This window comes from Erigeron canadensis, chromosome 8, assembly GCF_010389155.1.
Source record: "Erigeron canadensis isolate Cc75 chromosome 8, C_canadensis_v1, whole genome shotgun sequence".
Classification (NCBI taxonomy): Eukaryota; Viridiplantae; Streptophyta; class Magnoliopsida; order Asterales; family Asteraceae; genus Erigeron; species Erigeron canadensis.
The window spans coordinates 1,848,274-1,873,765 of NC_057768.1; the positions used below are offsets into that span (position 1 = coordinate 1,848,274).

Below are 25,492 nucleotides of genomic sequence, written 5' to 3' on the forward strand. Positions count from 1 at the left end.
GAGATACCAAACTAAACACACACTCACAGACAGTGGGTCTGTTCACGTGTAGTATACCTAGTGGTAAGACCAAGTTCGTTTACAAGTACTATGTTTAAGAGCTAAGAGAAATTATGTAATACTAAGATTGGTTGGGGGTGGGGGGTTGTCACAATTAAAATTAATTAATAATTAAAATAATAAAACAATGGAAGAATGCACTTGTCCAATAGATTTGTCCAATGAGGAAGCACAAAATTACTAGAATGCAAGATAATAGTTAAAAAGCATTATCTACTTTGGATAATCAGTTGCATTTAGTAATACAACAGTATTTTTGTCTATTCGTTTTTTTTAAAGGCAACAATGGATAAATGGCTAACACCTCCCATGCGAATGCGCCCACGTGGTCCAACTCTTGGGTTTGCTCCCCATACGTTAGATGTGTATAACATTGCTAAGCCCCCCCCCCCCCCCCATACAACCAACAAGACTAACAAATAACGAGAAATCAATGCATTACGATCATGACAAAACACTAGCTGTAATAACAGTAATAAACGCAATTGTCACATAATAATGTCACTTCATCTTAGTAGACGATTAAATATCTAGTTATTCATATTGTAAGAAAGATCAGAATCAATATTATATGAAAACATACTGTACGCATATTGAAATATAAATTTGATTGATGATTATGCTGTAGAGAATTGTTGTCTAATTTTCGGTGTGATATGGTGATGTTATTCCCCAAATACTCATCAGAAACGGAGTCCGGATGAAGAAGTTATTCCCAAAATACTAACACATCATCATTATGATGTGCAAAATCGAGCTTTAAATTTATAAAACTAAAACTACCTAAAAACTCATTATTACGCACTCACGGGCAGTGGACCCGATCGTTTGTAATATAGTTAAGAGATAAGTCTGAGTTCGTTCTTAGGGATTGGAAATGATTAGTTGCTTATGAAATGGTTTGGAAAACGGGTGTTGCTTTGAAATTCCTCTTGACAATTAAAGTAAATAGGTTTGCAAATAATTGCATAAACTTAAAAAGACTTCAGACAATATAACTAAAAGTCATCCACCTTGACTTCCCTCGACTTCAAACGTGATTGCATTTAATGAAGAACAAATTCTCTAGAGTTTAAAGATAATCGTGACAAGATTAAGATACTCACGTGGTACCACCAACCGTGAACAAAATACCGAATCACCTAACTTCTAGTTAAATTATCCAAGCCGATACCACCAAAACTAAGACAATTCTTCTAACAATTAGTTTTATTGACTATCAAATGAACCTATGTGACAATAACGTGGTACCACCAACCGATATCAATCACGTTGACAAAATTAATCTTTTCTTAAAATGATATTCACTATCATACCATGAACTAGTGATAATTACTTATAGACAAGTAACTGTTTTAAAATCACATACACATTCAACTGGTACCACCAACGAATAATTATATACAACCAATATCAAAATTAATTAAATAAAAGAATTAACATCATCAAGATCACAGAACAACGATAATTAAATAAACCCTTTTGAATTAAAAATATTGCAATCACATTATTCGTCTCGTTTCATCAAGGTGGATGATTAAACGTTTAGCCACTCATGATCAATCCACAATAATAAATAAAATAAAAGAGAAACATGATGTACCAATCGTTTGAAGAAAATAAATTGCAAGACAATAAGTAGATACGATCTAGATGGGTGCCCGTGAATTTTTAACGAATCCGCCTAAGAAATAATCTTGATTGGAGGAAGAAGAAACCTTGTAGAACAGCTCCTAGAAAGAGTTTTGATGCCTAATTTTTGACCTAGGGTTTTGCTTATATACTCCTCCAAAATCTGATGCAAAAAACAAGGAAAGACTTGTTCTCCCGTGCACCCACTGCGGTGCAGTGGGGTTGAGCCTTCCCTCACTGCGGCGCAGTGAGGTGTGGTTTGACTTTGACTTCGGTTGACTGCGACACAGTGGCTTGTGTGACCACCACTGCGGTGCAGTTCAAATCCACGGCCTCCTTTCTTCCCTTCCTGGATGCGGCGCAGTCATCCTAGTGCGACCCCCATTGCGGCGCAGTGGGGTGTTTTTCATTTTTTTCCCGTGGATCAGGACTGCGGTGCAGTGGGCATTGCAACCTCCACTGCAGCGCAGTCACAAGCTTGTACAGAGCCAACTTATTTCGATCTCGATTACTTGCCAAACTCTGCCGTCTCTTCCACTCAAATCAACTCTCATCATCATAACGCATTTCCTGGCCAATAATCATCCGAAAATGTACCAAATGAACGCGTATCCTGTTTAGAGCCTGTAAACACTAACAAACACCATAAACGCGCCAAATGCATACAAAAATGACTTAAAATATATAGTAAAATGGCCAATAACGATGTGGGTAATGGGTATAAATTAGTCACATCAATAGGCTTCACGTTGACACAAGTTTCTTCATCTTAAGTCTGGAGTCTTGACCTGATTTTTCATCGAATCATTGTTTATCTTCATTTAAGTCTTTTAATCTTTTATCATCATTCCTTACAATTTCTTTCATACCACGAGCGATGAACTTAAAATCACATGTCCATGCTATTAAGTATCATAAGTTCACTCAAATCTATAAAATAGGCATAATTAGTAAGGAAAAGTCTATATGTTATTACGCATCAGGTACCCAAAATCTTACAATCAGGCATTCCCTAATGATAAACATTACTTACACTTCGTTACTTCTTTCATGCGTTAATGTAATATCATAATTAATATTACTTTTATTTGAAAGAAAAAGCTCTAAAGAGCTTTAGCTTTAGCTTTCGATACAGATTTTAATTTTTAATTTAAAGCTATACAAATACCTTTTGAAGTTGCAGCTACAACTATCATACCAAACACTTTTAAACAATATAAGTTACAACTTACGGCTCCAACAAAAAGTTACAGCTTACAACTCCAACTAGAAGTTATATCTTCAAGCTACAACTACCAGCTACAACTACATCTACAACTATCAATCGAGCTTTTCATGAGCTTTAGCTTTTTATTTTTTACTAAAAGCTCCTAAAGTGTTAAAAGTTTTGTTTAGATGAAACTAGCTTTAGCTTTTATTTGAAAGATAAAGCTTCAAAAACGAAACGCTACTTGAAGTAGCGTTTCATGAGCTTTAACTTTTGGATAAAGCTTTTAATCTTGAAAAGTTTAACAAATACATCTTGAAGTTGCAACTACAACTATCATACCAAACATCTTTAAAAAATAAAAGCTCTAGCTAACAGCTTTGCTTAAAAGCTGCAACTTACACAACTTCAACGAAAAGCTACAACTACAACTACTTTTATCAATAACTACAACTACAAGCTACAACTACCAACTACAAATTCTTTTACCAAACGTACCCATAGTCATTGAAGATATGAAACTAGCAGTCAACTTTATTATATTCATATTTACTATTTTATAGTTCTTCACATGAATGTTTGCCGTTTCATTTAAAAAGTATGAATTATCTACAAATATTAGGAGGTTTAACACACGTTGTTTTATTAGGTTCGTGTTAGATATCCCCTCACCAAATAGATCCTCAATTTAATTCATTCGATGAGAAACTTCTATCACTTATAGATCTAAAAGGAAAAACTCACTCAGAACCACCATAGGTAAAAATTTAATACGTACGACAAGAAAAATAGAACTTGGTACATATGTAAATAGTTAAAGTACGCAGATAGTAGTAGCAAGCGCATATAGTTCACATACCACAATTGTAAACTAACATTCTCTAGGATGTGATCCCTACACAACATTTTTTTCCCATACACAATAATATATGCATTATATAATTATATTGTACAACTATATAATACATATAGTGTTATGTATGACAAAAAAAATTGTTGTGTAGGAATCATTTCTAATAAAATGGTGTGACAAGAGTATGAAATATGAACAATCAAACATTTACAATGTGGTATGAGTTCAACTCAAGCTTCCTTCAATTGACCCATATTTTCATCTTTAGGCAAGTTACACATCATCTTCAAACTCTAGGTATGCATTAACAAAAAAAAAAAAGACAGAACTATACGGTTGAAGTAGAATTTTGTTAGTCATACTGTTATAGTTTCACCAAGAATTTGTCAAATGAAGCAACACACAAACCATAAGATATGGCAATGCTTTCTCATTATCAAATCTAAATTTTTGAGTAATTATTTCACTTGATAAAAATACGAAAATGAATTATGGTTCGTCTCTCTAGGTGTGCCAACTCACGTTAAATTAACCAACACATGGAAATAAAATTACCAATAGGAAACAACCTAGTACATATAGTTTCTCCTGTCCTATTATGTAGACCCGATTTTCCCTACTTGTTTTGACTTTTGCTTTTCTGCTTACAAAATTTAAACCACATTGTAGCAACATATTTGTATAAGTGATAATCTATTGCATGCCACCCTTTAATTCCCATATACAAATTGTTCAATTATTACTATGAATCGGAAACTAACTATAAAGAACACAAGCGTAAAATAAAGGTTCTCAATCTCCAAACATGTTGCAACTATCATAAAAATGCCAACTACCTAAATGAAATGCATCGTTTGCATAAGTATAAATAAAGACATGAGAAATTAAAGGACTACGTACATAAAAAATAAAAGCCATCAAATTAATTAAGTTAATTTTAAAGAAATTAATTATTTAATAATTGACAATGAAACACATGTCTATATACTTTGGCCTTGCTCCCATAGGCTCTAAAAAGAACGACTGGATTTCGTACGCCAACACTAATGCAACCAATGGAATTAGTTTAGTTTGTTGTGGATCGGATCTCTTGAAAAACGATGAAATAAGAAATGAATAGAATGTGAATATTTACCTTAAGAAGAGTTGCAGTTGTAGTGACATAGTATTAATTCGGGCAACAATGGTTGGACCATTGACGGACACACTAGGAGGAGAGGTGACACTTCGACCAGAATCAAGTATAACGACATGAATGTTGACGGTATGAAATAAATTTTTCCTTTTTTAAACACATACCTCGGAATTAAAGTATCAACTTCATATCGTTTTATATTATGCTAATGACAAGAATCAATACTATTTACATGATTCGTGTAACATTGAACCCCGTGGTGGATCCAGAATAAATTTTGCGGTTTTGAAAACAATACACATATAATTCAAATCTGCTGGGCCTCTTGATGACTATTTTGGGTCAAGCTGCTGGACCAGATCTGACGACATCCTACTCTGGGCTTGGGCCTATATGGCAATATCAATAAATTTCGATATTTATCAGTAGGGATAATTGATAAATAGAAAATCAAACCAAACTACCTTAGGGTAGTTCGAAAAAATGTTTGGGACTAAATTAAAGAGAAAATAGAAATTTATTTCAAAATTTTAATAAACCAAACTACCTTAGGGTAGTTCGAAAGTCAAACCAAACTACCTTAGTCTTGATGACTAATGTTCGTGATCACCTATTTTCACCAGATAGGCTGCACGACTAAATTAAAGCTTTTAATTTCACTAGCTTCATACCTATAACTCTGAGATTGTGCATAATAGCCAATTTTAGCAATTTATTTCAAATAGAAAATTCAATTACAAGAATATCAAAATTAAACACTGGAATTCCAAGGATAAATGATGATAGTATCATTAGTTATCTACTTGTTACGTGGATCTTTGGCTTACGAGTCTTTCTCATGTATCCACTCGAAAAACTTGTTAAAATTTGAGTGTGAGCATCCGCCTTTTGCAATGCTACTTGCCACTTTTTCTTTAATGTCCAAGGCGTTGGCCCTAAACATTCCGTTGTTGAACAAAACCTCTATCTTACTTTTTATTTCTTCTCGAGTGATGATTCCTCGTTCATCTTTGTTTAGCCCTAACCCAGTCTTCCAGATATCACATATGTAAGTTTCGTCTTGAAATTGATCGGAAAAATATGGCCAACATAAGAAAGGAAGTCCGTTTGTTACACCCTCTAAAGTAGAGTTCCAACCACAATGACTTACGAAACAAGCCACAGAAGGATGGGCCAAGACTTTCTGTTGAGGTGCCCAACTCACGATTTTTCCACGAGAGCCTATTCTCTCCATATATCCATCTGGGAAAATGGTTGCAGTCTCCTTGGTCATACCTGGTCGCACGACCCACAAGAATGGTTTGTTGCTAAGTTCAAGACCAAATGCTAATTCTTCAAACTGATTTTGGTTGAACAAAGTGAAGCTCCCAAATGCTATATAAATAACAGAACATGCTGGTTGTTGATCTAGCCATGCTAAGCAGGTGGTGTCTTCTTTCCAGAAGTGGCCCGTTTGGTCTGCAAGTCGGTTGCTTGCTAGCAAAGGGCCTATGGGCGATAACTGTGGATACATGCTAAATGTTGCAGCCTCTAGTTCAGTAGTCGAGTTACATAAGACCCATTCTGTCAATTCAGAAGCTTGTTTAGCCGCTAATACAATTTGAAAAGCAACTTCTGAGAGAGCCGGGTCCTCAAAGCAAACCCAAAACATGTTTGTAGGTTTCATAGGCAGCATTGAATCTGACAGCCGAATCATTTCATCTTTTAGAACCATGCCTAAAAAATAAAAAAGAAGGTTCAATAAGATTAGACAACTTGCAATTGATTCAACTTTCTTTGAGTTTTCTTGAATTCAAGTATAAATCATACATATCGATCTTACCCTTTTCGTTTATGATTCCATCATCAATTAATTTTTCTACAGACAATACGCTGGCCAGTGTAATTACCGAAGCAGACCAAAAGGCTGCTGGTTTAATCCCCTTTTTCTTTGCGACTCGTATGGCCCATGCCATGTTAAAATCAGCAATAATACAAGTGATTTTAGTATCATCTTCTTTGTCAACCGACTCTATGAGTTCTTCAAACTTGCCAGGCATATTTTGAGATATAGATTTCGCCAACTTCACGATGTCATTCCTATCTTCACACGGGTCTAACCCATCGGGGATTGAAACCATATGCCTTAGATCATCATCAACGCCATCTTTGTTTATCCAATTGCTTGTTACAATCTTGTTGTGAATGACCTCTGTGTTTACGAATGTAACTTTGACACCTTGCTCGATTAAGCGTTGAGAAAGCTCCATCATTGGAATTACATGGCCTTGTGCCGGAAATGGTATGACTAGAACATGAGATTTTCCCATGATATCTAAGTTTTGGTGTGTGTAACTTATTTGTGAATAAAAAATATTGTTTGTTCTCTGTAGTTTCTTCGATCCTAACTCACCTTTATAAATACAAATTCTAATTAGGGGTCTTTAAATTGTTCGTTGAATTAAGTTCACGTGTGGTGTATTATTACGTTTCTTGCATATGATGTCCCACTGCACCTTGTTGGAGTTGTCGATATTTCAATTTCACAATTTTTGTAATTTCTCAATGATCATTTACATTTTTTCTTCTTTTTGACACTATGTCCCACCTTGTTGGAGTATTATTGATTATAATTAAGAGGATTCACGATCTTCTTCTTATTCACTCGTTCACTCATAGTAGTCCAATCGTTAATTTTCTGACAACGAGCCAACGCCATTAAAATGGACCCGTTGTTGACTCCTTATGTGACCATTCATTTTTCTGATAACGAGTGAGGATTTCTTTTGTTTTTATTGAGAATTTGATGAGTCCCGTGATGGATATATTAAAAATGTTGTAAGGATTGTAGGGAGTGTAGAGTCATATATAAGAGAGATCATATGAGGTAGGGATGAGAAAAAAACCGTTGACCCGCGCCCGACCCGGAACCGACCCGGAACCGGCCTGAAGCCCTAACGGGTCGGGTCACGGGTCAAACTTTTGGTGTTTTCACGGGTCACGGGTTGGCCGGGTCTGTAACATTCGTGACTTTTGACCTATGTTGACTTGTAACGAAACGAAATTTAAGGTATGATTAAATGATAAATTACGGAACGTTTTGACATGTTTTAACGTAACGTTGAGTTAGATTATGTTTACGGTCTCGTTTTAGTGTTTAAATGGGTAACGAATAGCTATTTGTCGAAATTAGCGGAGCGGGAGCCACTTTTGGACCTCTATAGGCCGGCCCCCAACTCCTTCCCCCCCCCTTTCCTTTCCCTTTTCATTTCTTTCTTCTCTTTCTCTCTTCCTTCTCTCTATTATCCAAGAACACCCTATATCATCATTTTCTTCCCCTTTTCTCCTTTAATTTTCAGATTTTTTCATCATCATAATAAGCAAATTAACTAGTAACTTGTACATTAACAAAGATAATCTTCTAAGATTCAAGATTTCCAATTCCATTTAGGGAGTTTTTCATCTTCAAAGTCTCTAATCCGAATTTGATTGTCCAAGGAACTTTGGTAAGTGTTTTTCATCTTCAAACTACTTGTTTATGTAGATACAAGTCTTGGATCACTTGCTATTTACAAGTTTTAGTCAAAATTAGTGTTCTTGAGCATTTAGGTCAAAACTAGGGTTTCAAAGAGGGATTTTTGATTTAGGGAGTGGGTTTTGGTTTTGAGTCGTTATTTATGCTTGTTTATGCTTGTAATAAATTGTGCTAAAAGATTGAGCTTTGATTTCACTTCTAAATGAGCAAATTTTGTGTCAAAATCCATTCAGGTCGAGCACGGCCGCTCAGACAGTCGCTTCGTGCTTGTGGCCGTGCTATTGTTAAGAACATGCCCAGTTATCCTGTACTGCAGACGCTCACACGGCCGACCGTGCGAGCGGCCGCAGTTTTTCTGTCCTTTCCTCAAGTTTTGCGTTCGGTTATCGGTCGACTTTTAATGATCAAAAACTTGTTTATTAGTCTTATATCATCATTTTAAGGTCAACAAAATTGATTAAACACATTCCTAAACACTTTGATTTCTACGTCAAATTTTGGTACTAATTAAGTCATTAAATCGTATTTAACTAAAACTCTTCAATATGGTTTAAGCATTCTTGGATCACTTTTAGATCACCCTTGGAAATTGTGGCGTAGTTTAACTAGTTAGACTTTACCGTTGGGATGCCTTTGTGATATTTTGATATTGTAAAGTAGGTTGTGATCGTTGTTGAAGTTTGGTTGTGGACCCTTGATGACCGTTGGACATTCTTAGCGTGATGTTAACTTGTTGTAGCCGCTTAAGGTGAGTTTCGTAAACCCTCCCTACTTAATTGAGATTCGGGCTGAAAAGTGTACGTGCTTGTTATTGTCGTTTAATCGATTGATTGATTTCTTGATTAATGTATTGACTTGTTGCTTGGTTATTATGCTTTCGTTTATGAATACTTGTTGTGGTTTGGGTAGTTGTACATACATGGAAGACGGTTATACTTTCAATGAATAGGAGATGTGGTGGGAAGGTTGCGGGTGACCCTATATATAAGCATCAATGATTCCTTGAAATTAGAATCATAAGAAGTGTATGTGCATTGTGTTATTAATTGATGGAAAACGTTTTGATAAAGATCGGGACATAGGATCTCGCGTGATAACATTTTCCCCCTTAACGTATTATAGATTTGTGATTGTGATAACGATTAAGTCCATGTTAAGGGCATAACGATAAGGCCACGATTTGTGGCATAATTTTGTTGTTAACGATGTTGTTTAACAGGTATATTGAATATGAATACTTAGTTGTAACGTAACGTTGATATTACGCATTTGAAATATATGTAAGTTGTGCCGTGATATTACGCATTTGAAATATATGTAAGTCGTGCCGGTTTATTACGCATTTGAAATATATGTAAGTCGTGCCGTGATATTACGCATTTGAAATATATGTAAGTCGTGCCGGTTTACTACGCATTATTCATTATGTAAGACGTGACAGGAAACGTATTTTATGCTTGTTCATTATGTAAGTCATGCCGGTTATCGTTATTATTAAACGTAAACATTGACTTGTGTTGATTTGTGTGAACGTGATTAGGTATCCTAATCCTCGTGTATCGTTGATGGTTGTTATCCCGACACACTTATTTCTTGTTACTTGTCCCTACGAACTCACCAACTTTATGTTGACGCGTGTTAGTACACTTTTCAGGTGACATGTTAGCTCAAAGATGTATTGGATGATTGATTGCCTGGTTTTGCTAGAATTGGACTTGGACTTCTTGGATCCGTGATTCATTATTCCCGATTAGGGTTTATGCTTAGATGTGATCCGGTTGCTTGCACTACTAAATGGTTCGTATGGATTTACTTGATCCTTTTATGCATTTAGTTTACTCTACATAATTCCCATGTCGTGCTGTGCTTTTCTTGTGATACCCCATGATTCCGCCTTGTTGGGGTGTTACAGGGTCGGGCCGGGTCGGTTGAAGGCAAAAACCGAAAAAGTGTGAAGGAAAGCCGTGACCCGTCCGAACCCGACCCAAACCGAACCGACCCGTGTCTTCACGGGCCGGGTCACGGTTCACGTTTTCATGCTCTCGCGGGTCGCAGGTCGGGCCGGGTTTTCGCGGGTCGGGCCGGGTTTCGACCCGTGCTCATCCCTAATATGAGGTATTGATAATTACCATGCATCTTGCTCTCTAGCTCTCACCTATTTTCTCTTTGAAATTTTTTACATTAAAAAAAAAGGAAAATGATATATTCTTTACTAATTAACCTAAAAATTTTTTTAACTATTTTTTAGTTAACTTTACTATGAAGATTTTACAATGAAATTTACATTATAAAAATCTTCAATAAAGATTAATACAATGAAACTTTTCCCTTATAACTTTCCTGAAAACTATCACATTGTCCGTGTAATGCAGCGATCACAACAGGTGTTGATGGTGGTGGTGTTGAGTGTTGTAGGCTAAATAATTATAAAAGATAAGGGCTAAATGTATAAATTAGTAAGATAAGAATTTAAGATGCGCATGAGGGTTTTCTCTAACATTTAGTTAGTTTCCTCCAGAACGGTAGTGGGACTTCCACTGCCAGTCATGCCTTCGGATTGACTGTGCTGGTGACGTGGTCGATCTCTATTGGACGATGAAGAGGCATGCCACTGAGTCTAATCACACTACAAACAATATTGCATTTGTTCAAACTTTTAGGTGAGTGTGAACAAATTAAAAATTTTGTCACGTTTTTTAGTGTGTAGAAATATATTTAATTAAAAATGTAGGGAAATTTCTACACACTAAAAAGTGGGTAAAAATAAAAGTTCACACTTTTTAGTGTGAACTTTCATAATTATTTTGTCACACCTCACTTGTTCACGGTAACTTTTTTAGTTACTGTAGACAAATGAGGTGTGACAAAATAATTATGAAAGTTCACCTTAAAAAGTGGAGTCAATGTTTCTGTAATAGGCTGTAAACACGTACGTACATTAGTTTGCAATTTGGCCTCATGTGGACACTATATATCCAATTCGTGGACATCATGTATTTGTATAAGAAATTTGCATGCAGGTTTGTCGATAGCTAGAAGCACGAGGTTCTTGAAGGCCACCACACAATTATTAGTCGATATATCACTCAGCATATACCAATCATGTATATATCTAGTACAGTAGTACTATAATAATTAGTGTTACAATTTAGGTCATATACAATTCACTAGCACTCGTTTAGAATGAAAAATAGACAAGCGGTAAAACAGTACTAGATATAAAAAAAAAAAATTTCTCTTTTTTAACGAGTTAAAATTCGAGATACAGTGAACATCCAATTGGATAATATGCGGATCTCCAACTACGCATGTCTGTGATGAAATTTGTGGCTCACATAAAACCTCATAATAATTTACTCTTACAAATGTAAGATGCGTGATTATTTCTGCCGATGGGTCACCAATTCATGTTAAGAGATTTTAGAGCAAGTTTGCAGTGCGGACAATGTGAGGAATTTTGGAAAATAAACCATAACAATAATAGGAGAAGTAATTTTGGACCGCAAACCAGCCAGGTGACCAATTTTTAATTTTCTTTGGTCAAATGTTAAAGAAAAAAGTTTTGAAATATTTTAGGGACAATGATGAGACTGAAAACCTGAAACTTTGGTTAAAAAAAGAAGAGTTAATCAACTCTCCTATTGGAAATTTGAAGTCTATCTTTGTTGCCGCTTAGTATATATCCATTTCATGTTCATTTTCTTTCAAAACGGTGAAAATAAAACAAAATGAAAACTTTTTAACTCATGACCTCTACACCTTTATCTAGGTAGAGAAACTACTACTAGGTTCTACCTAAATGGTGAAAAATGACTTCCTGCTTTTGTATGGACTGAGAATTGAACCCCTAATTGTTGTCTTCAGAGGCCAAGTTGTTTGCCACTTATCCAAATACTTAATAACAAACAAAGAGATAAAATTTGACTAATTGAAAAACACATTCTCATATCTCTATAATATAATCTCTCTTTTAACTGTCATAACACATTCTACACCTATATCAGTATATCACACGATCGATAAATTCAACTTCACCATTAATCAACAAGTATCAAGCCAAAATTCACAATATAATCAATCCTGCAAATCAAAGACCGGTTGACTATCCGGTTTGTGGTCCCGCCAGTCTGGTTTGAAATTTTAATAACTTTGCTTTTTTGTCAAAAGTCTGACATTCAATTAACCATACCGGGCTAGCTCACACTCTCCCACCTTCAATTGTGGCCCAAATTGTTGTTTTTTTCAGAAAGCCCAATAAGCCGACTCCATAATGTTTACCTTACCAATCCAACCATTTGTTGTTGGTGTTATGCGTTGAAAACATTGGCCGTCTCCAGACTCCAGTCTCCTTAACTCGTTTGGCCCACATTCAAATTCAATACGTCACCTACTATAGTTCATCCAATTTCAAAATAAGGTTTGTACGGAGTCATATGTAACGTTTGTTGAATTGATTGGTTACAGGTATTGAATGTGTTGGTTTGTTGAATATTGTTACACGTATTGAACTATTCAGAATAGCAGGCCAGCAGTATTCAAGGCGATATAAAGAGTGGTAGGCAAATTCATGTTATGAATATGTTTGTATGTGTTCCAATTTTTTAACTTGCCAAACAAATAAACGACGTTTGACGTGGCATATTTATGCGTACACTCATTGTTAATTTATTTTAAATAGTAATTTTTATAGTTGAATTTTAGATTTATATAAGAAAAAAAAATAAGTAAAATTTGTTTCATTGTGTGTATAAAAAAAGATTTTCTGTTAGGGGATGTCTCAACATCATAAAGTTTAAACTTAACTTCCTAGTGCCAAATTATATTTATCAATTATCATTTATAAATGCATGTGATCATATCATGAAACAAAAAGCATCAAACCAGGTAATTAACAACATATGAAAATCGAAAAATAGGGATGCATGTGATTGGTCACGGAATTGACAATACTGATCTTGAAAATTTCCAAAATATTGTATCAATATTGGTTTCAATTTTAATTCGGTGCACTAGCTTCCCGGTATCATAGTCCCGGTCCCAAATTCCGCTAACTGACAAATATGGTTAACGCTATCACTTTTTGAGATATATTAATTAATTAGGACGGGACCAGAACATAAATAAACTATATATATATATATATATATATGCTTATCCCTATTGATAAATCCATGTCGATCACTTGTGTCTCTTTAGAAGTGAACTAACACTCAAAGTGTATAGCGATGCACAAATAACATTTCTTAACATATCTCCAAAAAAGATAAAAAAAAATTGTCATGGCAAAACCTCATGTTCTACTCATGCCGGGTCCAGCACAAGGTCATGTAGTTCCTATGATGGAGCTTGCACAACGTTTAGTCAAAAAAGGTGTTAAAATTACATTCATAAACACAGATTTCACTCACGAGGCAGTGACAAAAAATTGGTTTGAGAAACATGGTACCTGTGATGATGTATTACAAATGGTTTCACTCCCAGACGGGCTCGAACCAGGGGAGGATAGAAATGAATTTGGTAAGTTAATGTTATCATTACAACGGTTTACATCTACCAAGTTGAACGAACTTATAGAGACGATTAATAAAGACGAGGATAACAAAATAACATGTGTTATTGCTGATTGTTGGATGGGATGGGCTATACGAGTCGCGAAAAAGATGGGAATTAGAGGAGTAGCCTTCTGTCCTGCTTCAACTGCAACATTAGCCACCATGATGAGTGTTAAGCAGCTTATTGATGATGGAATCATAAACAATAATGGTTAGATTTATCTCTCTCACACACACACACACACATATATATATATATATATATATAGATTCTAAGTAAAATAAAACAAGTATTAAAATAAAACAATAGATTTTTTCTTTTACTAACAATCATTATGCATCATCAAAATCATCGTCATATAAGTGAATCTCCGTGCATCAATTTTATCATGATCTAAGGGTCAAGATTTTGTCCTATTTGTTTTACTTTAATACTTGTTTTACAATAACTAACCCCTATATATATATAAGATCAAATGAGAAGGTACCTTAAGGAGTGAAGGTTCGTCTTTGATAATTTTAGCTTGTTTTTTTGATGTTTTTTACTTTTTTTCATTCTCTCTTTAACTAATTAATTCCATACAAAAATTTTAAAAAGTTTTTAAAATTTTTTTTTTTTCAAAGAGCTTAGCTTGTAAGCTATTAGCGAAGCATCTTAGTCTATGACGGAGCCATGATGGCTAAGGGCGAAGCATGTTAGGTAGATCACCCCATCAATGATCACCCTCTATGACCTATCACTCACACCAGCTGCCCCTTGTTAATATCCTCAACGGCGAAGCCCGTACCGTACCCTTACATGTATAACTCACTAACTCGGATTTGAAATTTTTTTTTTTTTTTAAAAAAATTTTTTTATGGATTGATTTAATTAAAGAAAGAATGGAAAAAGTTAAAAAATAAAAAAAAATTTAAAAAAATAAGCTAAAAAATAAAATAAAAAACAGACCTTCTCTTCATTCTCTCCTTAAAAACCTTCTCTCTGGATCCCTACCATATATATATATATATTCCAGTTGAAATAAAACAAGTAATAAAATAAAATAGATTGTTTTGAATTCTGCATCATGAAAATCTTTGTATACACTTGTTCTTTCATAAATATGTATGTTTCATTAGATATATAACTTTAGTTAGCTTGTCTAATCTTCACGATATATAATTATATTCTAGGCACGCCACGAAATAGTGAATTGATTCTGCTATCAGAGACTATGCCGCCGATAAAACCTGAAAACCTCATATGGGGATGTATTGGTGACTCAACAGATACGAAAGTTCATTTTGAAATTACAGTAGAAACTATGGAAGCCGTCAGGATGACCGATTGGATTCTATGCAACTCAGCTGTTGAACTAGAACTTGCAGCCTTTGGAATGTTCCCACAGTTGGTACCAATTGGCCCGTTACTAGCAAGCAACCGGCTTGCTGATCAAGAAGGCCAATTTTGGCAAGAAGACTCCTCTTGCTTAGAATGGCTTGATAAACAACCGCCGTGTTCAGTCATTTATGTCGCATTTGGGAGCATTGCTAATATAAACCCAACTCAGTTTCAAAAATTAGCAATTGGTCTTGAGCATAGCAACAGACCATTCTTATGGGTTGTATGGCCCAGTACAACTAAGGAGACTACAAACGGTTACCTGAATTGTTATATGGACCGAGTGGGGTCTCGTGGAAAAATCGTGAGTTGGGCACCTCAACAAAAGGTTTTAGCTCATTTTTCTGTAGCTTGTTTCATGACTCATTGTGGCTGGAACTCGACTATAGAAGGTGTGACAAATGGAGTTCCTTTTTTATGTTGGCCCTGCTTTGCTGATCAATTTTACAACGAGACATATATATGTGACATTTGGAAAACCGGGCTTGGATTAACCAAAGATGAAGCTGGTATCATTACACGAGACGAAATTGCAAGCAAGGTAGAGCAGTTACTCAGAGACACCAAGTTCAAATCTAAGGCCTTAGATATTAAACAAAAGGTTGCGACTAGTGTCACAAAAGGCGGATGCTCACACGAAAATCTTTCAAAATTTAGTGAGTGGATACATAATACAGATTCCAATGCCAAGGATCAATAACTTGATGTGAACAAAGCTATCTTTTTGGGTTAATCGGGTTTTGTTCACGGGTTACGGGTCTGTAAACGATTTCATATAGTTTTGTTGGTTTGTTTTAGTATAGTTTTGTTGGTTTGTTTTAGTGTGTGTCTAGATGAGTATTTACTTAGGAAAATTTCATATTTGTCATTGGTAAGTCAAAAAATATCATATTTGTCCAATTAAATTTTGAAATATCATATATGTCATTTATAATTTATCAATATATCAAATATGTCATTATTAAAAAATAAGGTATCATATATGTCATTAATAATTTATCAATATGTCATTGTTATGTAAAAAAATAAATATCTCCAAAATTTTTTTAAATATTATATATTTTATAATTCAATCCATGTTTTTCCTCTAAACGTGTAAATTTAATTCAATGTTACTGACATGATTAATTTTATTGATATTCTTAAATCTGTTATTCTATTTAATGCATAGTATATAGTTAAGTGTCGCGAACTTGGTTTGTAAGTGACTCAACTATTTGATGCTTTTATTTTTATAAGTAATTAGCTCCACGACATTTGATGCAAGAAAAACTCATGAATTAAGAAAAAAAATAATAAGTGCAATTTAATTTTTAATGATAAATTTGAAGTATTCAATATGTTTCAGTGATATGTTACATATATCGAAAATAAGGATCCTATATATAATATTTAATAATGTATTTAGGCACATACGATATATTTTATTTAATAATGTCATATTTGATATTTGAGGGTATTAGAAATGGCATATGTGATATTTCAAAATTTAATTGGGCAAATATGATATTTTGTGACTTAAGAGTGGTATATATGAAATTTTCCCTACTTAATAAATGGTTTGTAAAATAATGTCATGTAGGTTTATAGGCAGTCTTTACTATTTTCTGTTTATGCATGTTTTTTTCTTTCTTTTTTTGTGGCAAGAGCCTCAACTTAATGAACTAGTACAATACCCGTATGTTTTTCAGAGAAACAAGGTATAGACCAGAATTGAGGTATTGTTAAAAAAAGATGATGTAGGTAGCAAGTAAAGAAAGAAGCCTTCTCCAATTAATAAATAAAAACATTTTTTTTTATTAATTGTTAATAATTTTTTTTCCAACTATATCTCGTGTTTTCACACGGGTTCTAAATCTAGTTGACTTATACAGTGCACGCTATGTAGTAAACTTCACCAACTTTCTATATTTATAAAACATTTTCTATATTTATAAAACATTGACTTTGACTTTTTATTTCAATTGGTTAGATTGTTTTTTTTATATATTTAATCGTCATGATTTACTCTCCAAATTATTATTTTTTCTTTTGGCTATGATAGCCATATATATATAACTAGAGTTTTGTTAATGACAACCTTTAGGACTGCCAGTATTAATTAATTTGATGCATTAAAATTTATACTTTGTCTTGCGAAAATTCAAAGGCAGTTATTATATAAAGTACCACTTTTTATGCATGTAACCCTTAGAGTTGTCATTATCATTTTCCATATAATTAACACAAGTATTTTAACAAAACATAAACACACATACAAATAAACTTTTATTCTGCTAGTTACCAAACACAAAATACACACATTATTTTCTTTTTATGAAAATAAAAGACTTATACTCTCATCTCTTCATCTTCCGCAACTCAGTCTTCATCAACATCATCAGAGCGCAACATCATCTCGATGCTGTTTATCCTCTATAAAATGACAGATTCTATTGATGCGAAGAAAAAAAAGTTTGCCCATAAAGAAACATGAAAGAATCTTTTAGTGATATATAGGTATGTTGCTTCTAACCGGCCATTTATTTGTTCTCTTATAAAGGAAAGCTTCGGTGGCTTTCTCTCTCAACCATTATCGCCGCCGGTGACCAAGAACCACCATCGCAGCCGGTGACAATCAAACACCACTGTCTATGACCACAACCAAAAACTACCGTCGGTTATTTGTTAGTTTTACTCAAAAAATTAATGAGGCTTCGAAAGGATCGGATTAAACAACCACTACATATTCTCACAAATATGTATGTGGTTATATAGTGATATGCTTGAGGAAAAGCTGTGTGTATATGAATTTTAAAAGATCATATTTATCTCCGGGGAAGCTTCCTGTATATTAGCCTAATTTAGTTTGAAAAGTGGAGATGATAATTCTTTCCGCACATGGAACTTTATGTAGATATAACAAACCAAAGGATATACGTACTGAACTGGGCACCCCGTATTTATAATACTTGATTACCCTTTTTTTTTCATAATACTTGATTAAATTTATATTAATGAAAAACTATAAAAAACCCAATACACTAAGTACTCATCTTATAAAGCATACACAAAACTATTTATGGTGGAAGCTAAAATAGAAAGACCAATAAAGTCAAATTAGAATATTTAAAGGGAATGTCACCCACCCACCAATGCAGCATAAACATCCACTGTATACGAATGTGCTCTTATATGGTAAGTATACTTGCTTTGATCTGAAAAGTCAAAGTGTCATACGATAATATCGTATGGTAGATATTTAAGTGTTTATGTGGAATTGGGGTGATCATATAACAAAAGAATAAATTACGAAGGAGTCATCTGAGTTCGCTCCTTAATTTGTCTATTTCTAGCTCATGTCAAAGTCTCCACACATGTGTTACACGTGAGGTACAATTGAGTAGGGAAGATCTGTATATATCTTAACCTCGCTCGTACACCCTTGAGATATTGAAACTCTGCGTAAGGCGGTAGTACGCACTTTCTTTGTTATTACAACAAAACATGAATATTATATGTAAAAGTGTCGAAAATGTCAAATCAACCACTACAGTAACCATATCAAGCATCAAAATATATTGTTCCAACATAACCCGCTGACAAAGATTACACATTATGCTTGACCATCTTGCATCTTGGCTGGTGATGGATACTGATGGGCGGAACCTATCCTTCAACTTACCCATCTTGGCAGTAATTATCAATAATGTGAAATTTTATTATTATTATTATTATTATTTGCTTTTCTTTTTGTCCTAAAAGATGTGAGTTAATAAAAAATGTTAAAATATGTAGCATACATTATGTTACTCGGGTTCGTGCTAGAGAGCCTAATCAACAACAGGTCCACTTAATTAAACTCCTCAAAGAGGAAAATCCGGCTTCAAGACTTTGTGTATAGATAAAACCCCTTCCAAATAACATCACTTGATAAATTTAGTATTCCTGTAGGATCTATTTTAGTTGACTTTAAGCTTAATTATTGTTGATCACAAGCAGTACTTGTTTTCTACTTATTTTTGCTTCTGATTTTTATATATTCGTATTCCATTGATACGAGTAATACATTGAGTGAACAGAAATAAAAAATAACCAAAACTGACATGTATGGTAGCTGGTGAACCAATATTAACAAACTTTTTGCTTCTCATTTTCTTATGTCTTTTTTGTTGAGTTTGAATATAAATCTGCTGACCCAAATTGTTAATATTCACTTCATAAAAATTCTTTAGATAATATGTGGACATTAATAGCTTCAACACCCTTTTTCACTAAACCTTTTCCGTTATCAACCATATAATCATCTATTTATTACGAGTATTAAATTTAGTAACAAAACAACGTTGAAAAGGCAGACCTTAAAAGTTCAGTAGAAACTTAACAAAAAACAAGAAAACCAGATATAATAAGGGATCGAAATCATCAAACTTCAAAAACTTAGATATTAATAAGGAAAAATGATAGAAATGGCCTAGGCAATAGGCATAGCTTCATAAGGGTGCTTGACCTCAACCAAATTGTAATCAGTACCAAACAGGGTTCGAAGATTGGTAAGGTAGTAGTGCCTTGAAGTCGAGAGGTCTGGAGTCGGATAGCCACTTGATTCGTACGAAGTGCAAGTGTATGGAGACCATAGGATCAAGTTACCTTCATCCATTCCAGGAACATCATCAAGATTATCCGCATTGTTAGACCCATTAACAGTTTTGAATCCGAGAAAAGACTGACCAAACCGGGTGTCAGATTTAGCTTCAGTGGTGGCTCTGTTGATGTTGGGTGACATTATAACAGTCCTGTCATACAGCATTGAAGAGGCGGGGAGACGAGGTCTAGATTCTGGTTTAACTCGATTGAAAGGTGGGAGAATTGAACCAGCAGTATGCGGACGATAATGAGAGCCAGGGCGTACATAACCATAAGGAATGGCAGAATCAGCAAACATGGTATTTTGTAAACATAGAGGCTTGTCAATATTGGGCATTTCGATTGTGGTGCCATCTAGCTCAAATGATTCAATTATCTTGCCAGAAAGTGTGGCAAGATAAGCGGTAGACGTCAAGTCACCATCAGTATCTAGCACAAGCACACGCGGCGTGGTGTTGGCATCATAAGAGAAAACAGTGACATCATTGTTGTTGCAGACAGGGAAATCAACATCGGGGCGTTGGAGGAAACAAAAGTCTTGAGCACGTTCTTTTGTGGATACACGGCGCATTACGGTTGCATTAGAAAAGATTGTAGTCTTATTGGGGAGTTCATTGTGAGACCAAGTTGGGAGGGCGAATGTGGAATGAATGTTTCAGAATTTGGGAACCGGTATTTTCAGAAATGAATTCGTCAAGCGTTTTAGTACTTGGAACATGATCTTTGATCAAATACGAGACGGATCGAAAGACAACCTCTAGTTCGTGAAGGTTGGATGGAGTGGCAGCAAACATCATATCATAAGCATTGACCGCATATGTTGGAAATGCAGGGGAACTGAGTGACATGGCAACTATTGTGGTGCGACACTCAAAGTCACGATACAGGACTTGATTGAACACAGAGTTGAAAACACTGAACAATTTTGAGCTCATGTAATTTTGGGTGGTTTCATTCGTTTGATCGATTGAAACGCCTATTAAATCAGGGATGACACAGGTGTAGGCAGGATCACCGATAGTGTAAAGTGACCGAGAGTACAACTCACGAAGAACAGTTTCACGGGACACATCACCAAAAAGAGTAGCCGTGCAGTCATGAACAGCTGCAAACATATTCAAAGGGAAAACACGTCCGAAAAATTGATCATGATCATAGCCGGCAGCACTTGGAATGAAAAATAGACTTTTTGTGCGTTCCGTAGAAAAAGCATGGAATTGGTTGAGGATTGGAACAAGAAAGTCAGGAACCGAAAGGGTTGAAAGAACCTTGATAAAATCTCTCTTCCAAAAAGTTTGTTGCCAAGATCGAACGTGAGCAGAAGAGTAGGACGCACGCTAACATCGTTGATGAGAAAGTAGCCATAGACGACGCTAAGGTGGTATATGCAAATAGTAGCAGCAGACGATTTGCAAAGGCCGCGGTGATCAACTTTGTTAGATTGATCGATAGCAGAAAGCATGATGTAGATAACGATTGGGACCATGCTCGGAAACACATCGATAATCCATCGATGAGAAGTGGAGAAACGAGCACCAGAGTTTGACTTGAATGATAATTCAAGAAAGTTTGGAGGCTTCATATCTTGAAATGTGATTGTAAAATTAATCAAAGCGGAGGTTTTTTTAAAACTTGATAATGTAGACGAATAATGTGAATGGTTATTTTCTATGGTTTAAGAACTAATCCAGGCTAGCGAATAGCGATTAGATCCAATGGTGTACACAAGAAACGTAAGAAGGGAAATATGAACAGGTTATACTGAGAGAATTTTAGATGTATGTAACTTCCACGCCATTATTAATTTATTATATCATCATATTTTCTACATTACATTTCTAATATGTGAAATGGGTTAATCATTATCATTAAATGGGCCATTTAAGTTTATTTAACAAGATTATAACTGAAATGCAGTCGTTTCTCTACATCTTTTATTTTCTTTTTGTCTTTTGTCTTCAAATAGAATTAAGAGTTAATTACAAAAATGGTACCTAACGTTTACGCCATATTACTGGTTTCATACCTTTCTTTTCGAAATTACGCTGATCTTACCTAACGTATGCAAATCCCTACTCGGACCATACCGGAGGCCAACGCCATCAGGTGGCCGTTAAAACCTCCTCCACGTGACTTGCATGTGAGGGGTAAATATGTAATATCGCGTTTCCTAATTACTGAAATGGTACCTAACGTTTGCACGATATTGCTGGTTTCATACCTATATGTTTCTTAATTACTTAAATGGTACATAATGTTTAGTTATTAATTTTTTTATATTTTTTTAATTTGTTTTATTTTCTTTTTATAAAAACTCTCCAAAAATTATTACAATTTAATGAAAATAGTCAAAATACACTTATAATCTATTAAAAAATAATACTAAATAGTTATTTCATAAGAAAATATAAGTTTTAAAGTTCACGAAAAACAAAAAATAGTAATAAAGTATCATAAAAATAATTTTTTTAAAAAATAAAATTTTCTTTTTTAAAAATTTTAAAAATACCGCAACGGTAATACCAGAAATATCCAGGAATACCAGAAAAATCAGCCGGTATTTACCGGTATTTAAAACATTGCTTTAAGCTTCGTGTCGCAGTAAATACTGACTTGTATTTCTGGTATTCCTGGTATTATCATTGCGGTATTTCCGGAATTTTTTCAAAAAAAATAAATTTCCTCGCAATTTTTTTTAAAATTGTTTTTATGATATTTTATTGCTATTTTTGGTTATTCATGAACTTTAAAACTTATATTTTGTTATAAAATACCTATTTGGTATTATTTTTTAGTGGATTATAAGTGCATTCTGACTATTTTCATTAAATTGTAACAAGTTTTGGAGAATTTTTATAAAAGAAAAATAAAACAAATTAAAAAATAAATACAAAAAATAAATAAATTAATAACTAAACATTAGGTACCATTTAAGTAATTAAGAAAAATTAGGTATGAAATCAGCAATATCATGCAAACGTTAGGTACAATTTCAGTAATTAAGAAACGCGATATTACATATTTACCCCTCACATGCAAGTCACGTGGGGGAGGTTTTAACGGCCACCTGACGGCGTTAGCCTCCAGTATGGTCCAAGTAGAGATTTGCATACGTTGGGTATGATCAGCGTAATTTCGAAAGGAAATGTATGAAACTAGTAATATGACACAAACGTTAAGTACCATTTCAGTAATTAACTCTAGAATTAACCTAATCCCATCTAAGGCGAAATACGAGAAGGCGAGAACGTACACAGTCATATATATCTCTCAACATGAAAGTAGAGATTGCTTCGAGAAATTTCTTTGGCAAAATCATTAATTATAAGAAAATACAAGAGGCATGAAAGTGTAGGATCCACTAAGTGAAACACGATTACATTTGAATCTGAATCAAAGTACAGTACATCCCATATTTATGGAATAGTCAAACACCTATAACCGAAAATGGGATGTTTTTTCATTTTGATTATTTTCATCATTTAATAGAGAATTAGAAAAAGTCTAAAATGCCCATTTAATGAAAATGAGCTCTTATTGTTCTTTATGCATGTCTAATGAGTGATTCAGTTACATATTTGTTCTTCATTTATAATCAATCCTGGGTAACACAGCTAATTACCTGACATGGATTTTTGATTTTGTTTTCCATCACCTGCAATATGTTTCTAAGAAACTTTAAAAGTTATCTAGATAAGAAGCAAGGGAGTATTTGGTGTTGATCAAAAAAATCATGTCAGCAAATTACTAGTCAGCTCCCACATAAAGAGTTGACCAATTAAAAAGTCAATATTTTTACATGAAGCCAACTTAGGTAGGACTTTTTTTGGATAATGAAAGAGTAGGGTCAAAAGGAAAAAATAAGTTATTATTACTCACATTAACCTTTAATACAATCAGTTCCACAATATTAATTTGGTTCAGGCCTTCCGTTTTCGAATGTTAATGTTACGAGGGCTTAAAACCCGTGCTACGCACGGCCATGATAAACGGTAATTGTTTGCGTGAAAGAATTGATCATTATAAATGGTAATTGTTTGCGTGAAAGAATTGATCATTATATAGGGTGAAAGTGTTGAAAGTTACCATGTATGTTTTTTGGGGTAAAACATTGTAGTACTCGGGTGAGTATTGTCACCATGTAAAATTGTTTTCGTTATTGAATTGGCTGGTCTTATTAAATATTAACGTACATTACTACGTGGCACTCTCGAACATATTTTTGTTTAAAAGAAGTTAGACATGTGAAGATAAACAAATTTTGTTATATAGATGGTTAAAAATTAAACATTGTAAGAAAAGACAATACATTTATTAAAGAAAACATAGATAATAAAAATAGCTTCTAACCATACCCTGTGAAACGCACTTAATATTACTAACATTTAGAATAGTCTGAATCGACACTACTGTCGCCGTCATTACGATGAATGTAGCAATAGAGTTCAGGAGACTCTGTACCGTCGGTGGGTTGAGTTGCGTACTCTTCACCTGGATCAGTATGGTAACCTACAAGTTGATCATCCTCGAAATTGACATGCCAGAATTCCGCATGGTCAAGCATGGTTGTTAAAGTGGAAGAGGCAGTGTTAAGTTGTACAATGATTTGATCCAGCCAATCGATTTTTTGTCGAAGATAAATAATATACTCATTTTCGGCGGCGTTAGGATTCCTCCCCGGAGATTGGAGACGTGCGATTTCGGCCATGTAAGTTTCCTTGTTGTTCGTTACGTTCTGAATCACATTATTAACTCCAGACTTGTGTTTGTCGTCGTCAAACATGTGATTTTGCATTGCCATCTTTGTCTCAACAACACTCATACTTGGGGTATTGTGTTTTGCCATGGTTATTTTGATAACGTGTGTTGTATGGGTGTTGTTTTGTGAAAAGTATTGTTTTTAAAAGCAAATAGTTGGTTAAATAATGTGCTATGGAATAAACCGAAACATGTATGTGTTTCTAATTTTTTTGTAAGTAATCAATATAATTATTGGCATAGAATTTAGGAATACAAACGGTTGATGGTGGTCAACCGAATTGGAAAAATGAAAAATCCTTATTAACAATATAAGAAAGACCCCTCACATTGCCAACCGAATTGGAAAAATGAAAAGTCCTTATTAACAATGACTCACCCATCCTAAATGCTTCCACACAATTAAATAACAAAATAGCCCAATGCTTTTTCATTTACTGATTGATGGTGGTCACATTTACACTAACACACATAATTAACAAACAAAAGAGGATTTAATATCATTATGAAGAGAGATAATTTAGGTTTAGAATTGATTCTTTCTTTTAACTTTTATATAATATATAAGAATAAGGATAGTTAGTATCAAAATGTTTTATATATCAACAATTTTTCTTTAATATATTAATAATCCTGTATCATGTAGAGGACTTGTGTATGAAATTTTATTCAACAAATTACGAACTGGGATCTAAATATGTCTACAGTCAATATGCAGACCAGCATATGGAAACAAAGTGTTCTTTTTTATTCAACCCCAACTCCCCAAATATA

At 34.2% G+C, this 25,492-nt stretch overlaps 2 protein-coding genes and 1 long non-coding RNA gene across 3 annotated transcripts; 1 reads left to right on the forward strand and 2 right to left on the reverse strand.

The window, feature by feature from the left end:
• Positions 1–5,572: 5,572 nt before the first annotated feature.
• Positions 5,573–7,281, reverse strand: LOC122611179 (UDP-glycosyltransferase 83A1-like). The gene is made up of 2 exons (XM_043784156.1): positions 6,710–7,281; positions 5,573–6,603 (listed from the first exon to the last, which is right to left on the reverse strand). Exons 1-2 carry the CDS (start codon positions 7,194–7,196, stop codon positions 5,711–5,713), a joined length of 1,380 nt encoding a protein of 459 aa, XP_043640091.1. The 5' UTR covers positions 7,197–7,281; the 3' UTR covers positions 5,573–5,710.
• Positions 7,282–13,588: 6,307 nt separating this feature from the next.
• Positions 13,589–16,247, forward strand: LOC122579950 (UDP-glycosyltransferase 83A1-like). Its single transcript, XM_043752218.1, has 2 exons — positions 13,589–14,164; positions 15,127–16,247. The coding sequence occupies exons 1-2, from the start codon at positions 13,681–13,683 to the stop codon at positions 16,032–16,034; spliced, it is 1,392 nt and encodes a 463-aa protein (XP_043608153.1). The 5' UTR covers positions 13,589–13,680; the 3' UTR covers positions 16,035–16,247.
• A 1,277-nt stretch (positions 16,248–17,524) lies between these two features.
• On the reverse strand, positions 17,525–18,527 carry LOC122580248. Its single transcript, XR_006320762.1, has 2 exons — positions 18,463–18,527; positions 17,525–17,965 (listed from the first exon to the last, which is right to left on the reverse strand). It is a non-coding gene; the product is annotated as an uncharacterized LOC122580248 (long non-coding RNA).
• Between the last annotated feature and the right edge of the window lie 6,965 nt (positions 18,528–25,492).

What these genes read in the sequence shown, in the direction of transcription:
- LOC122611179 (XM_043784156.1), bottom strand. Translation starts at nt 7,196, where the DNA reads ATGGGAAAATCTCATGTTCTAGTCATACCATTTCCGGCACAAGGCCAT. An exon ending in TGGAATCATAAACGAAAAGG is followed by an intron (nt 6,604 to 6,709) that starts GTAAGATCGATA and finishes TTTATTTTTTAG; the next exon opens with GCATGGTTCTAAAAGATGAA.
- LOC122579950 (XM_043752218.1), top strand. Translation starts at nt 13,681, where the DNA reads ATGGCAAAACCTCATGTTCTACTCATGCCGGGTCCAGCACAAGGTCAT. An exon ending in TGGAATCATAAACAATAATG is followed by an intron (nt 14,165 to 15,126) that starts GTTAGATTTATC and finishes ATTATATTCTAG; the next exon opens with GCACGCCACGAAATAGTGAA.